The 16,651-nt window shown below is 39.8% G+C and overlaps 3 protein-coding genes across 3 annotated transcripts; all 3 read right to left on the minus strand.

Moving 5' to 3' along the window:
• Positions 1–320: 320 nt before the first annotated feature.
• Positions 321–1,880, minus strand: LOC102716382. The gene is made up of 3 exons (XM_040521205.1): positions 1,719–1,880; positions 1,348–1,426; positions 321–1,236 (listed from the first exon to the last, which is right to left on the minus strand). Exons 1-3 carry the CDS (start codon positions 1,722–1,724, stop codon positions 599–601), a joined length of 723 nt encoding a protein of 240 aa, XP_040377139.1. The 5' UTR covers positions 1,725–1,880; the 3' UTR covers positions 321–598.
• A 9,165-nt stretch (positions 1,881–11,045) lies between these two features.
• Positions 11,046–12,205, minus strand: LOC102716659. Its single transcript, XM_040521307.1, has 3 exons — positions 12,059–12,205; positions 11,867–11,945; positions 11,046–11,772 (listed from the first exon to the last, which is right to left on the minus strand). The coding sequence occupies exons 1-3, from the start codon at positions 12,062–12,064 to the stop codon at positions 11,363–11,365; spliced, it is 495 nt and encodes a 164-aa protein (XP_040377241.1). The 5' UTR covers positions 12,065–12,205; the 3' UTR covers positions 11,046–11,362.
• A 3,179-nt stretch (positions 12,206–15,384) lies between these two features.
• On the minus strand, positions 15,385–16,584 carry LOC102708868. The gene is made up of 2 exons (XM_040521236.1): positions 16,380–16,584; positions 15,385–15,976 (listed from the first exon to the last, which is right to left on the minus strand). The coding sequence occupies exons 1-2, from the start codon at positions 16,465–16,467 to the stop codon at positions 15,756–15,758; spliced, it is 309 nt and encodes a 102-aa protein (XP_040377170.1). The 5' UTR covers positions 16,468–16,584; the 3' UTR covers positions 15,385–15,755.
• Positions 16,585–16,651: the final 67 nt, after the last annotated feature.

Below are 16,651 nucleotides of genomic sequence, written 5' to 3' on the forward strand. Positions count from 1 at the left end.
GATTGCCTTGCCGTGATACTTCAATATCTATCTTCTCTGTACTGACGGCGACTCGCTACAAGAAATTTGTTGTTTAATTAAGCTTATGAAACTGCAATTTGGCTAGCTTCCATCAACTAATCCAAACAATTAACAGTGTGCGTATCCAGTTTACTGTCCTTTTACAGTTCCCATGCTCCTTTGATCGGTTAATAGTGTTTTACTTTCTAACCAAGATAAAAATAGCTCTCCATTTCAATCTTTAAAAGTTATCAAATGCTACCAATATTCTTTAAAAGTATATTTTTAGACCACTCGAAAAGAAAGAGGAAAATGCTGGGCTAATTAACCTCTCTGACAAAATGTATCCAAGCAGTAACAGAGTTTTACATATACAATTTTACAATATACAGACACATGGTTATGATTAGTGCCTGCAGCAACAGTGAAAAATGTTAACAAACCTTCAAAAATGGGGGAAAAAGGAACAAGAGGGGGAAAAAAGTAGAAAATAAAGCACAAGCAAAGCTACATAATGTATATACATACACATGTGTACTTAGCAGCAGTAATTAAGTTACTTTATGATAAGAGCAGGAGTGCAGCTGGGTGCTAGAGATTAGAGAATGCAGCAGAAGTTTCTGCCGCTGCCATGGCGGCGGGAGCGGGGCACCGCCTTGAGGCTGGCGACGTTGCCGTTGCCGTTGCCGTTGCCGGCGCCGGCACCGGTGGTGGTGGTGGTGGTGGTTGTGCCGGTGGTGGTGGTCTTCTTCTTGGAGGAGGAGTGGTTCATGGGGTGGTAGTCGTGCTTCTCCACCAGCGGCGAGTAGTTGGCCGGGTGGCTGAGCGCCACCGCGCGGGAGTAGGAGCTCCCGCCGTAGCCGCCGTGCGCGGCCGCCATCATCGGCGACGGGTGGAACTGGAACGCGTACGGGCTGGGCGGCGGCGCCCCGCCGTACTGGTGGTACTGCCACTGCTGGTGGTGGTGGTACGGCGACGGCGGCTGGTGGTGGTGCAGGTACGGGGACGACCGCGCCGCCGCCATCGCCCTGGCGGCCGCCTCCTTGGTCGCCGGGATGAACCCGCCGGGGAACGCCGCCGCCGCCGCCTCGAACGAGTCGACGGTCCTCAGCTCCACGATCTCCGCCAAGCCCACCTTCTTCTTGATGTTCTTGGTCAGCTTGCTGGTGTCCACCCCCTCGCCAATCACCAGCAGCAGGTTCTTCTCGCCGCCGGCCAGCGTCACCGACTGCACCCCTGCTCGCCCCCGAATCAGCCATGAATAATTAAACACCATGGATACAAAAGAAACGATTTTTGTGTTCGAGATGAAATTGAGCATAATCGCGTAGTTAATTTGGTGATTACCGGTGACAGTGGCTGCCACTTTCATGGCCTTCTTCTGGCATTTGTCGCTTTTCACAGAAATCCTGATAATGATCTCCTTCTGAAATTTTTTTCAGAACACATGGATTAGAATCATCTCTCATATTCAAACAGTACTGTAAAGCAAGCCCAAAGCAAATATATACGTAGAAAAGTACGTCAAATTCAGACGAAACTTGCAGAGAACACATCAATCAATCAAACTTTGCAATTTACGTACAGATCAACACAGCGATTCAAGTGCAACTTGTAGAAAATTAAGCACACCAAATTCGGATTCAAGCTAGCTCGTAGAACAAACATGCAAGTACGACAGATAATCATGAGAGAAAAGAAGAAGCAAGCGTGTTTACCTTCATGGTTTAACTTGCTAGCTGAGCTCCAATGGAGTGCTCTCTCTATGGGGGATTAACAACCGTGTTTGCGTGCTTCACTCTCTTATTAAGTACTGTGGTCTTCTTCAGTGGTTTGTACCTGCCAATCCGTGACACAATATCTTGTTTAAGTTGGTGTACTGCTTGCATTGGTAGCCAAGCAAACAACACACACACACGATAAATAAAACCTTGGGAATAATGTATTTAAGTGTTGACTTTGACCCAAAAGACTTTGGCACTTTGCTCGGTTAGCTTGGATGTACTTATCTCGAGGAGAGGATTATTATTTTATTATACTGGGTAAGTTTCATTGTGTTGGCCCTAAGACAATCCATAAACAAATTAAAGGGCCCATCTAATCAAAAATATCGTACTGATATCAGCCAAACATGCTAGTATTTGGTTGCTGGCAGGACAGGAGCATACGCCATCCACTCTACGAGTTCACGTGCCTTTACTTCTTGATTTTTTTTTTGAAACCAACCTTCTTGATTTTTTTTTTTGAAACCAACCTTTACTTCTTGATTTTTTTTTTGAAACCAACCTTTACTTCTTGATTTTTTTTTGAAACCAACCTTTACTTCTTGATTTTCGTAGTATTGTTTTGTCACTTGTAATTATTTTAGCAAAGAGCTCTTTTAGAGTGCTACATCTTACTTCTCGAGAGGTAAAAGCTAAGAATCAATCTTATCCATTGAATTATAATTTATTTATATATTTTCAGGTCTTAATAAATAAATCATAGGAGAAAAAGGACCATAATTACTCTTTCCAAATTCCAATCATGCATGGAATGTGCAAATAAATATTACACTTTTAAAAATAAATAAATGGTTTTCTAATTACATATTTGATATATAAGAAATAACATTAAATTTTGTTTTGAATTCCAAAATATTTGAATTTGACATAATCAAATAAGTGAATATAGTATAAACATTGGTATTATATGGTAAATCTAAATTATACAAATTTGAACACATTTTAAATTCTCATTCATGATTTATAGATAGATATGATTTTCAATATTTAATATGTTTCCTCATAGTCATCCTAATTTGAGAAAATGACAAGAAAATTTTCCTAAACTATATATAATTCAAAATTTCAAAGTAGACATTGATTACAAACATAATAAAGTTTAAATTATAATTTGGATGCTGAATTTTTAATTCAGAATGAAACATTTTTTTTGTATTTAGGTATTTTGAATTTATTACTTAAATAAAGAAACTATTGTTGCATTCCATATTATAATACCCAAACCTTCCTATGATAGATTTTAAATAACCATAAGTGATATCTTACGACCTATGTGGTAACAGCACAATGAGCCATTGGATCAAGAGGCAATGGATGGTGGACAATAACTTTGGTATAGTCCTTTAGAAAAAAAAAAAGGTTTGCCAATAATTTTTTTTCATGTAGGCGAACTAAGCGTAGCTTAACTATATAGGTCATTTATGGTGTGGAACTTGCTAGAGGTGTGCTGAAAAAACCGAACTAAAAAGACCAGAGTCAAAAGTTCGGTCTCAGTAAATTTTATTCGTCAATCTAGTTTGCCTTTGTTAACAAGATGGATCGAAATTTGGCACAATGGGCCCGATAAGCCCAATATATAACAATATAAAGCAGTAAACCCTAAAGGTACTATATGAGAAATTCACACCTACAGCACACATTCGTTGACTCCACCTCTAGCCCAGTGCACACCACTTGTGCCTTGAGCCCATCTTACCACCATCTTTCTTCTAGCCCAACACAGCTACCTCCACCTCTATTCCTTCATGGTCGCTATCCACACTGGTAGCTCATCGATATGCATCCTCTCCTCCAATCCACCCGGTTGTCGTCTCCTCCCATCCAGGGGCGGAACCAGGCGTGGGACAGGCATGGGACAGCTTAGGCTGGAGCCCTACGGCTGACAAAAATGTATTGGAAAATTACTATATTTTAGTTAAAATTTATCTAAAAGAGTTATATTTTATTGTTAAGCCCTATGTTTCATAAATTTTTGATTCTGCTCCTGCTCCCACCCATCACTGCTTTCCATCGGAGATGCTGGTGGCGGGGGCCATTAGATCTCAAGCAGTGGTAGAGGTGGGTGTGACCATGTAGATCCATCAGTGGTAGAGAAAGAAGCCATACTCCATATCCACTGGAGACATGGAGGACGTGAGCTTCCAAGCTCTAGATAAGTCGCTAGCTTTAAACCAGTTACGACTGTCGACTCTGACACACCTCTCACGTGTGTCATTGGACTCGATCAATGGTTCATTGTGTGGTTCTATATTATATTATTTTTGTTTTTGTGTGTTCATAAGGCCATATATAAGGGGGAATTTATTCGAGCATGTTTTCATGGGATGAATTTGTATATGTATATATGCGCTCATAGGTTGGTACTATATTTTTTAAAAAATATTTTTATCTTGTACCATAGAAACTGTGCTCTGATTAGTTGAGGAAGGGTTGATAAGCCAAAAAAAATAAAGTAAAAAATAATTTTATGCTTAAAACTATTATTATATTTGTATTGTTATTGTTTTAAAGTTTTAGCCTGCAAAATAGACTATAATTAAAAGAACCATAATATCAACCCAGAGAATGAAGTATCGAATTTTAATTTTGGGTTGCGGTTAGTAATTAATATGCCTACAAACAACTTGAGAGGCTAGACAATTAACTATAACATCTCTTACTTCCAAATGCATCTCAAAATCTTGCGCATGGTTTCCATGGTCACGCTAGGATCTCAATTTCCTTATGCGAATATGCCACACCGTAAACTAGCCTTAAAGATCGATAGTCCGTGTGACATAAATTAGTACTGTTCCCTCTGTTTTATATTATAAATTTTTTGATTTTACCTAAATTTATTTATGTGCTAATAAATCTAGACACATATATAAAACATCTATATTGATACATGGATAAATCTAGACAAACCAAAAGTTCTATAATATAAAACAGGGGAACAATAAACAATAACAAATGTAAGGGATTATTTGCCTACCGGCTTTAAAGTATATACAGGTTTACTAGCTCAATACCTGTGCTTTGCAAAGGATAAAACATACTGTGTTATTCCTAGAATAAATAGAAAAATATTTTTTATAAAATATATGACCATCATTTTTATATAGAAAATATCCATATCAATTTGATTTTACGTGGATATTCATCTAGATTTGATTGTTTTTAATATTACGAAATTAAGGGAGTAAATTGTAAAAATATATTGAAAGTATGTCACTATCACCATGATAGAGGCTTTTATAGTAGTAAAGAAAATGGACCAAACTTGGGCCATTGGCCCATTTGCTAGCTACCACTATCGCAAGTTGTGTAGCAAATTCTGAGTGTTGCACGCACGCATGACCATATGACATACACGATTAATCGATCCCTGGGATGGCAAATGTATAAACCGTAAAAAAAAACGATGCGATAATTTTATACCGATGAATACGTATAGCTTTATATAATTATTGACTACTTTATTATGATTTAGATTATTATAAAATAAATTTAAGTATAATTTATAATTTTTATATTTAAATAAAATTTTTAATAAGACAAATGATTAAATATAAATAAAAAATTAATGACGTCAGAAAAAACAGATGGAGGGAGGGAGTAGGTATCCTCTTCCGTAGCTTAATTGCTAGTACACTTGTGCTTGCATTACCTATGTTTTCTCTCCCGGTACAAATCCTTCCTAGGTAGTTTTATGTGATTACTAATAAATAACACATATATAAAATATATCTACCAGTCTGACTACGATACGACATTCCATGCTAACGGGACGCATTATAACACATAACTAGGCCATAAGTTCAAAAGCTGGTTTGAAAAAAATAATAACAAAAAAAACAAAGGCTCCGCTCGTCACCGTGCTGTGCTCCACCGCGTGTGGCCGCCGTGGGCGTTCCGTGCTTCACTTGATACCTCGCCGCGCCACCGAAGACACCGCCTGGTCTCGCGCGCCTCCAAGAGCGAGCGACCATTCTCGACGAGTAGAAAACCACTTGCTCCTCCGTTTTATAGCGTAAGATGTTTGATTTTTTATAATGTTTGATCATTTATATTATTTAAAAAATTATAAAAATTATCATTTATTTTGTTTGTGACTTACTTTATTATCAAAAGAACTTTAAGCATCACTTATCGTTTTTTATATTTGTACTAAATTTTTAAATAAGACGAATAGTTAAGTGTTGCAATAAAAAAAGTCAAATATCTTACATTATGAAACAGAGGCAGTAGTAATCAACCTCACCATCGCTATATGGGAAACACACAACTTAGTTTCGTGCGCGCTCAACCTCACCAGCGGAGTTGTCATGCAATACGCCGATGTACACACTGCATACTAAAAACACACTAGGTGATATGCAGTACCATATGATAACAAGTGCATCTAAGGGTTGCCGATCGGTCCATCAATCAACTTTGTCCGTAGAAAAAGGGAAGAAGGGCAAGCGCTCGCCGACGCGGATGCCTAGGCGTGGGTGAGAGGGCCTGTTGTGGAGGGCAGCGTCGGTGGCAGGTCCCACTGGTAGGGCCCCCGGGACCAAATGGTGGTGTGCGGAAGCCTGAGCACTAATAGGTTGAGCTCGACCACGAGGGAGAGCATGCCGGTAGTGCACGAGAGGTAACATCGGGAGAGTGGACGGTGGTGGGGAGGTACGAGTGGGAGGAGGGAGAAGGGTGGCGATGGTGGCGGGGAAGGATGGCAGTGGTAAGAGAGATGTCTTATAGACAACAGTTCTTTTTTATGCGTATGTCAAAAGCATCCACATAATGACTCGAAATAAATGTTATCTCACACAGAATATATGTACCAAAATATCTTAAGTGGTCATTATTTCATTTTTTATAAAAAAGGGCAAAACAAAGTATTTGTAAACAAAAATAATTTATAAACAAATTTTTATATAGGTGCTCTTAGCGATCTATTAGTAAAAATTGAAAAAAATAAAATACGATAAAAGAAACCCCATAATCAACTTTAAATTTAAAGTGAAAAGTTTAAATTTTACTCCACCCGTTTTACGATGTAAGACTTTCTAGCCTAGCAACAAAAGAAGACACGGTTATTAGTATTTTTTTTTGCAAGCAGACGGTTAAATATATGGATCAGGGGGACGGCACACGCGTTCGTACGTACGTGCTCCGCCTGCCATCGATCGGCGCCACCGGCCACCACGGCTTCAATTCCCGACAACCATCGATCGGTGGCGATCTGCCAAGCGACGTCGGAGAGGGTGATCGATCGACCGGCTAGAGAGATCGATATATACTCTATGATTAAAAAGGAAAAACCTACAAGAGAAAACTAACAAATCACGTGGCAATCGACAACTGAAGCAGCTGGGTGCAAATTCCCTGCAATTCGTGCCACGCGCGCGTGTGACTAACTAGCTAACGTGTCGTAGTTACGCTACTCCATGTCTCCATCGATCCCTCCGACTCAAAATGTTGCTATCTAGAACGATTATTTTGGGAGATAGTGTTGTTGTTCGACGAGATATGATCTTCAGTTTTATGATTTTGTCGTTTCGATAAGGGTATGAACAAACATTTAAACTTTAATATTAATAAAATTTAAACATTTACTTTCGAAACACTACGATAATACATATAAATGAGTGATGAGGATTAAATGGTTAATTCGCTCCATGCCACTGTAAATATGACTATTCAGAAAAATACCCTTACAATTTAAGTATTTGGATGGGTGTCACCACTATTTTTTCAAATTAGATTCACGTCACTGCCGTGACTTTTTCCATCCATTTACCTTTTTCCTTCCGTTTTCTTCCCTCTCCTCCTTATCCGTCGGACGTGGAGATGAAGACGACGATGAAGCTAGGAGGACAACGACAGCGAGCGACAGGGAGGGCAGCGACAGCGAGCAGCGGGGCGGGGCGGGGTGGGAGGTTGGCGGTGGAGGTCAGCGGCGAGTGTGCAGGATGAGCGAAGGCTGTTGGCGGGCCGGACTGGGCATGCGAGGCGGGGCTGAGGTCGGCGACAACGATGTACTCCCGGATGGTGACTCTCGAATGGTGGCGACGACCGACTTCCGGCCAGATCTGGATGGTGGAAGCAGCGACAGTGGTGGCCTGGCCAGGCGGCGGCCAGACGACGACTTCGATGGCGGTCGGAAGTAGGGGAGATGACGGAGTGGATAAAAAAAGTCACAGCAGCGATATGGATCTAATTTGAGAAAATAGGAATTGTAATGACATTTCTCTGAATAGTCATATTTACAGTGGCATGAGACTAATTAACTCTTAATAAAAAGTATTTATTAATTGTTTCATATATTTTAATAGAAAATTATGGCTAAAGATAGATTCGTAAAACCGTGTTGTTGTCTATTTGGGTATCCTTACGTTCCGCACTATGATCGTGCTGGTCAGCTGGTGACATGCTTCATGTGTCGTCGATGTTGAGTGATTCGATGATCTAATGTTTTCTTTGTTTCTAAATTATTTATATTTATATTTATGAGTATGACGTGTAGGCTATTACCCTCTGCGCGTTACTAAAAATCTCAATTTACAGAGAGTGTGGTGGACATTAGGGGGGGTTTGACGCGCACGCGTTGCAAACTTGCAATTGGTGCCGGTGGGCGCTCCACACTGCTCGACACCTGTAGTCTTCGTAGTCGTCGTCGCCGGCGTGGCGCGCGCGTCACGGAAACACACGTCGTACCGACGCAACCGGCCGGCAAACACGCACGTACGTGCTATATCTCGATCCACTAGTTTATCATCTGAAAATTTTAAATTTGTTTATATAGCGCGCGGCCGGGCAGAGAAAAGGATCACCCAAAAATTGATTAAACTGTAACGCGTGTTGGTTAACCCCTCTCGTCACGTTGCTTGGCGTTGCCAATGCGCCATCGTCGTCCTCGGTGAAGAGATTGGTGGAGGTCAACTTTTTTGCTTTTCCAGAAAAAAAAAGAGTCAAACACGATATTTACAAACATAATTTAATTTATGAATATATATATTTATATATATATATATAACTAAGGCTGAAAAATAAACTATATAAAAATAGCCTGAAATTAACTCTAAATTTAAAGTTAAAAATTTAAATTTTGGTTTATAAATATAAGCAAAAGTGAAATTATTGGGTGTAGCTAGCACACAAACCTGCTCGAGTATTAATCGCTCTGGATGTGAGATGTGGTAACTATGCAGATTAAGGCGTAAGAAATTTAATCAATATCCAAGATATTGATTATATATTGATTTCAAAGTAGAGATACTAGAGAGTTAACTATAGAGAACATTTACTGTGCTTGTATTAAAAAATAAAAGATGTGACGGTCCTAAATAAAACGTGAGTATTATAATCAGTACAATTAGTTAATGTACGGCCGGCAATAAGGTTTTTAAAATCAGATAACATATAAATATTCCAATAAAGAAAAGGACAAAAATATTCCTAAATTATACTACTCAGTACCACGTCGATATTAGTGACTCACCAAAAGTCATTTGTGTGATACTGATATTATTTACGAGGTTTTCTGTATATTTACATTTTTCCCCAATGACACAGTAAAACTTCTTCATAAATTCTCTTTTGCATCATTTTCAAGTTCATTTGAAATTTATATTTTATTTGCAAGAACATGAACTGTTAAAATATCAGCCAATGTTTGCATCAACTTGTCATTTACATATATCCCAAAAATTCGTGAACTCTAGATAAATTTCTAGTAGTATTTCTTCACATAAGACATGTAGCTAGAATACTTTGTTTAATACTTTAGAGGGTAAAGTAAATACATAAGCTACGTTACTCATATAACGTTTTACATTTTAGCCTTTTTTAATAACTTATTTTAAATATAAGCCTTTAAAAAATTTAATTTCAGAAACAATTTTGTCTTAAACCTAGAGTTAACATCTCAGCGCCAACAACATCTGCTTCGACACCATCATCCCTTGACCATTGATATGAAGGGGGTCAGCGCAAAAGAGATTAGTGACAAGAAGCTATTTATAAATAACTTATTTTATAAATATGATAATTACTTTTTAATCCTTCTACGGGTCTATTCATAAAATAATTTATTTAAAATTAGGTCCTTCGGCATCAATATCTTTTGGCACTGATCCCTCCACGTCAGCAGCCAATGTGAATTGGCTAGAAAGGGCAGCACGATGTCAGCGCTAGAGTTGCTGGCGCCAAGATGTTGATCTTTGGCACCAATTACCATGATACCGAGAAGAGGATCTATTTCTCTACTATGTTTTTGAAAGGATCTATTTCTAAATTTCTTGCAAATGGTCAAAATGTGAAAAAAAAAGTCGTCTATTTGTGGACAAGATGTACTAGTAGGTGACAGGGTATCCCTTTTCATTTTAGTCTTGTTTAGTTTACAAATTTTTTTTACAAAAACATCATATCAAATATTTAGACACATATTTAGAGTATTAAATGTAGTCTAATTATAAAACAAATTTCAGATTCCGCCTAGAAATCGGCGAGACGAATATTTTGAGTCTAATTAATCTATCATTAGCACATGTTATTTACTGTAGCATTAATGGCTAATCATGTCCTCATAGGCTCAAAAGATTCATTTCACTATTTCCTCCAAAACTGTATAATTAGTTTTATTGTTCATGTATATTTAATGTTTTATTTAGATATTTAAAGATTCGATACGATGTTTTTATCCATTAAGTGTCAAATTTCTCTCCCTGGATTTTGCACGCCTGCTCTGCCCTCTGCCGTTGTCCATTTGTGGAGCTGGAGCCTAGGCGAAAAGAGGCAATTTCCCTCTACTCTCCGTCGATGTCTTCGTCTAACTAACCCATCAAATTATGAAACTTGTCGTTTTGTGTGACTACGAAAAGCTCTAGAATGAACTGAATTAGCCAAGACGACAAAGGTGCAAACACCTGTACCATTAATTCTCTATTTTTGCCATTGGTCAAACGTTTGATTTTTTACTATAAAACACGCGCGCAATGTATAAGAAGGCTGGAGGGAGGATGTGTATAGACATTTTAACTTGCGTACACATTTTTAGATTATCGTCTAATAGCAGCGACTGGATTCGATCAATGGAATTAAAATTTTCAAACATCTCTACGCGGACCCTTAATTCTCGTCTCATGATTGTGATGCTAATTTACCGATCACACGACTTGTTCTGTCGCGTGAAAGCATCTACCTTGCCTTCACTTTACGTTATGCAAATTAAGGAGATTCATATTCCATAGTGGAGTAATTTCCAAAAGAAAAAAGGAAAGATGATCCAGTCAATCATACCCAATTTAAGAAATCTGAAAAGAACCCATCAGCTGCAATGCAAACTGAAATCAAATCAATCAAACGAAGGGGCTGACAAAAACTATAGCCCCCCTGTCGATCATAGTCTCGTAGATAGCTTCACACAATATTGGAGCACACTGTGGAGTGTGTTTACATGCAAGGACGATGAACAAACTAACAAATCGAAGTGGAAGCACAAATTCCCCAGTTATTAGCAGCTCGATCACGAACGAACTGCTCAAACCTCGCCGAATTAATGAGAAGAAGAAGAAAAATCACAAATCAAACCACTAAATAGTCACTAATTGCTACATGATGGAGCAGCCGCTGGGGTCGTCGCTGCTGGTCGGGTAGTACTCGTGCTGCACCACCGTGGTGGCGTACGGCGACGGGTAGTAGCCGTCGTACGGATGCTGCGCCGCCGCCGGCTGCTGCTGGTGGTAGTACGGCGAGTAGCTGCCGCTGTAGTAGTGGCCGCCGCCGCTGCGGCCACCGGAGGAGGAGAGCTGAGAGTAGCAGTATCCGGTGCCGGCGCGGCCGCTGGTGGTGGCGCCGGCGCCGGCGGAGCCACGGTAGTCGTGCAGCGTGCGGAGCTCGACGATGTCGGCGTGGCCAACCTTCCGCCGGAGCCGGCTGGTGAGGTGGTTGGAGTCGACGCCGGAGCCGACCACCCGCAGCAGGTTCCGGCCCTCCCCGGCCAGCGTCACCGACTCCACACCTGCTCGATCCATACACATCTCAGAATCCACCATTGTGACGATGCTCAAGTAATTGCTCTGAGAAGAAAGGCGAGCGCTTTTCGCAGTACTTACCGTCGATCGCCGCCGCGACCTTCATGGCCTTGCTGTGCCCCTTCTCCGAGCTCGCCTGCATTCTGATCAACATCTCCGTCTGCAAATCAAATCAAATCAACTCATCTCCATCATCGATCACCAAGAACTCGTACCCGATTAACCATATCCATCCTGCAGAATTAACGCACGCGTGCGTGCACATATACTCACTCTCATGGCGCCGCGGTTTCTCTCGTGCCGATCGAATCAACAGCAAGCTGGAGCAAAGCGTTCGAAGCCGATCGAAGAGGCGATCGAATTGGTTTCTTTGTCAGACTGTCAGAGCATCACAGCTCGATCGCCGGCTTTTATACCGAAAATCATGCGTGCGCGCAGATGCTAGCTCGCTCCGGCCGACCACTTTCATGGCAATTTACCGGGGCATCGTTTTCGACAGATTCTTTGCCACGAAGCAGCGGGAATACGAACCAATAATCGATGAACACGGCGGGGCCGAAATTTTTATGGCTCCTATGGATGGATGGGGTTGACTGTGAGAGGAAGACTCCACGTAATTTGATGCATACAGGTGAGTGAGTGATTGATTGATCGGGGCATCTGAGATTGATCTCGGCCGTTGGATGCTGGAGAAGTCGGTGTATCGCGGTATGAAGAAAAAAAAAAGAGGATTTAGGAGATTCGAGTTTTAATAATTTGGTGAGCTGAAAGTGAGCTCGAGTGCAGGTGAAAAAAAAATTGGTTAAGAAATGGAGATCGATCGGCTCGAATAATACAGTGGAGGTTGGAGTTGGTTGACGTACGATGCAATAATTTGTTTCTGTAGTCAATCCAACTTCATCAGCTAAGCTAAGCTCTTGCATTTCGGCATTTAATTTTGTTTCTCTTATTAATTTCAGGAACAAATTTATATTGATCTCCATGTGTTTTTTTTTCTCTTACAAACGAGGAGAGTTTTATAACGCGCAAGTGATGCAGGATATGATATCGGATGTTTCCGCGATGCATGCAGCGCCTCAAATTGAGACGCAAACCGTTTACTTTTTTTTTTTGTCTGAATCCGTTCCTGGTTTTGCATATTCAGTTTACTAATAAACTCGTGCTACCAATTAATTAATTTGCTGTAATTTCAGTGAATGCTGCTTTCGTATCTTTCATTCACTGAATTGAACAAGGAAACATCCTACCGAATAAAACCAAAATTCCTCGAGAATAATCAACCGACATTCGTGACCGATGCTCCTACCTTAACGTGGATCAAGGTTTGTTGGGACCTTTTCTCTTTCTTGAGGGAGGAAAAAAAAGGGAATATAGAATCCTCTAAGATTTCCACATGCTTTGCCTCTCGGATCTTTCTTAAGAAAACTATGTGTCGTTCGGTATGGAACAAACAAACTTCAGGAAGAAAGAATAAATCAACAGGTTTGGAAGATACAGTTGCAGTTTGCTTTACTATTTTTAATAGTAAAGCAGGCCTCTCTTGAGTCTTCTTATCAAAAAAGAAAAAAAAAACGATATAGTTGTCTTAGGCCACGTTCTTTTGAGGGATGATAAGTTAACTTACTCAGCGCGAAAAACATAATAATAGATTAGTATATAATTAGTTTATTATTAAAAATATATAATAGATTAATATAATTTTTTAAAACAATTTTTTTATATTTTTTTACAAAATATATACAATTTAGTAGTTCGGAAAACGTACACACGAAAAACGAGAGATTAGTTAACTTACCATATGAGTCGAACGCGGCCTTAGTGCAATGGGTTACAGAAGTGCCTAGGGATTTGATTTGGCCCATTAATTGGTGAATTTTTGAGAGAACGGCCTTTACAACAATCATGGTCCAATAGCCTGTGCAGAACTGTGGACCGAAGCGAGCAACATGTATGAGAACGTTGCTATTATTTTTATTTTACCTCTTTTTAAAAAGGGAAGGCCTTATAGTTACTCACATTGACTAGTTTTGCAGAGCACTTTACCTAATTTGTTTCCAGGTCAACCCTTGAAGATCTTTTTAAAACTAGCGCCCTTGTCTTTTCGGTTCCGCTCATACATGTAAGCTAAAATTTGAATTTTTGACCTTACATAATTTAGAGCTAATTTTGGATTTTTTATCGAAGTTTATTTTTTATATTGGCTTTTAGACCACTTAGAACACATATATAAAAAAATTATTCATATATTATTTTTCGTTTGTAAATATACGTTTGATTTTTTGCATGTAAAACCAAACAATCATCCTGGGACACTTTTCTCGTGTCAATACTACTGCTATATTGCTTTAGCTCTAATTAGTGTCATGCATATGCAATGTTTTGCTTCTTTCTAATACTCTATATCGACGCACAAGCCTTCTGAATGATCGACTGAGGCCGTGTTCGGTAGGAGCGTAACTTATTCATATTCTCATCTTTTTTCATAGGCACGCTTTCTAAACTGCTAAATAGCATATGTTTTTTTGAAAATTTTCTATAGAAAAGTTGCTTTAAAAATCATATTAATCTATTTTATAATTTTCATAACAAATAATTAGTTAATCATATACTAATCTATTACTATGTTTTTTTATGCTGAATAACTAACCCTCATATTGCTTATGGCGAACGTGGCCTGAATATATAAAACCAAGAACAATTTGTTGCCACAGTAATTTGGCCTAATCAAATGAAAATATATATTAGCCAAATTATAACACAAAAACAGTTCAGCCAAGAGTACACAGTTTCGGGCTAGGAGGCAAACGCAACTGCAAGAGTGCCAGGCAACATTGGAAAAAATTGTCGTGGTTGTTAGTATACATTTTATTTCTTGACAAAAAACAAATTTATAACTGATGGCGCAAACATGCATGATACAAGCCCGTTGGTAAGATCTCAACCATCGGGTCACTTTCTTTCTGACGTCTTTGAAGGAGACCATTTAGTTGAGTCTCATAGTGGTGGACGCCTATTGGCAGCCACCCTAAAATGGGGAGATTGCGCCACCGAGGGGTGGTCGTCATTGCCCAGGGAAGGTGGATGCTAAGGGAGATGTGAGATGACCTATGAAGATGGTGAGCGCGCTCGGAGAGGCCGCTACAGAACGGAGGCCGCCCACTGTCGAGGGCATGCCGTGGATGGGAGGTTGTCACCGTTGAGGAAAGTAGACGCCGAGGGAGACACGAGACACCCAGTGGAGATGACGAGCGCCCTCGGCGAGGTCGCCTCCTAGGAGAGGATATACTCTCTCACGTACAGTAGAAATATACGTGAGAAATGATATACTGTATTCGTACCTAAATATTTAACGCCGTTGACTTTTTTATACATGTTTAACTATTTATCTTATTTAAAAAATTTACATAAGTATTTATTATTTTTATATCATTTCATTTATTGTTAATTGTACTTTTATGTATATATATATGTATATATATATATCTTTACATATTTTTTTAAAAAATGAATAAAACAAACGGTCAAACATGTGTCTAAAAATCAACGACGTCAACTATTCAGGACGAACAGAGTACCGTAGAAATGATACACGTAGATTCTTTTTTGAAAATTATGCGGAGACCACTCTCTCATCACACATATTCAAGTTACAACTTACATGATACATGTAGCTTTGGAAGAGCTCACAGACGTACGGACCGTACTAACGATCCGTACACACATGCCTTCCTTTATTTAATTTATTGAACAATACTGTAACACCTAGCTTCGTGCACGTATTTTCGTAGGATCGAAGTATTAATCTCGCAGATTAATACTTTCATCATGGTACAGTATACGTACGTATGTACAAAAGTACATACGTCTATATATTTAATTAATTAGCTAGGTGCATGAGTTTATTCTGACATATATATGTATGCTGCACACCTGCAGACGGAGCGAGCTCTCGATCGAACGGCCGGCCGGCTTACATGGAGCAGCACTTGTGGCAGTCGCCGGACCAGTCGTCGCAGCACGACGAGCCGTCGTGGCCGTCGCAGTAGTGCTTGCACTCGCCGCCGGACCAGTCGCAGCACCCCTTGCCTTTGCACACGTCGTACCCGCCACCGCCGTAGTGGTCCGGAGACGGCGGAGGGTCTTCGTGGTCCGGCGACGGCGGCGGGTCGTCACCGCCGCCGTGATCGTCGTCTGCACGGAAGATCGATGACGAATTTGATACACTCCCATTACATATATAGTATTTGCATACCGGAAGGTTGTGCAATTAATCAATTAATTAATAGTAACATACTACCTCCATCCCATAATAATTCTATTTTTCGTTTTTCCGTGTCCAACGTTTGATCATTCATCTTACTTAAAAAATTTGTAAAAAAACTTAAAAAAATTAGCCACGTATAAAGTACTACTCATATTTTATTATCTAGTAACAATAAAAATATTAACCGTAAAATTTTTTTAAATAAAACGAATGGTCAAACGTTAGACACGGAAACACGAAAAATAAGGTTATTATGGGACATTAGTAGTAGTAATTGTGTATAATATATATATGCGCGAGAAAAATTAACCAAAAGTTACATATACTCACGAGTTTCTTCAGCGGAGGCGACGTGGACGAAAGCAGCAGCGAGAAGGAGAGCGAACACCAGTAAAGAAGCCTTGGACGCCGACGCCATGGATGAATGCTAGAGCTCGAGTGCGTTGTGATGAGGAGAGCTACGCGTGCAGACGAAGCGTATTTATAGGCAGGATGCAGCAGCATACGAGATCTTAGGGTTCTAGCAAGTTGACGAGAGATCTCACTACGCCAGTATTATGTTAAGAGACCGATTCAAGGTGAAAGAAGATATATATGTTTAA

Source organism: Oryza brachyantha, chromosome 2 (genome assembly GCF_000231095.2).
Source record: "Oryza brachyantha chromosome 2, ObraRS2, whole genome shotgun sequence".
Lineage (NCBI taxonomy): Eukaryota > Viridiplantae > Streptophyta > Magnoliopsida > Poales > Poaceae > Oryza > Oryza brachyantha.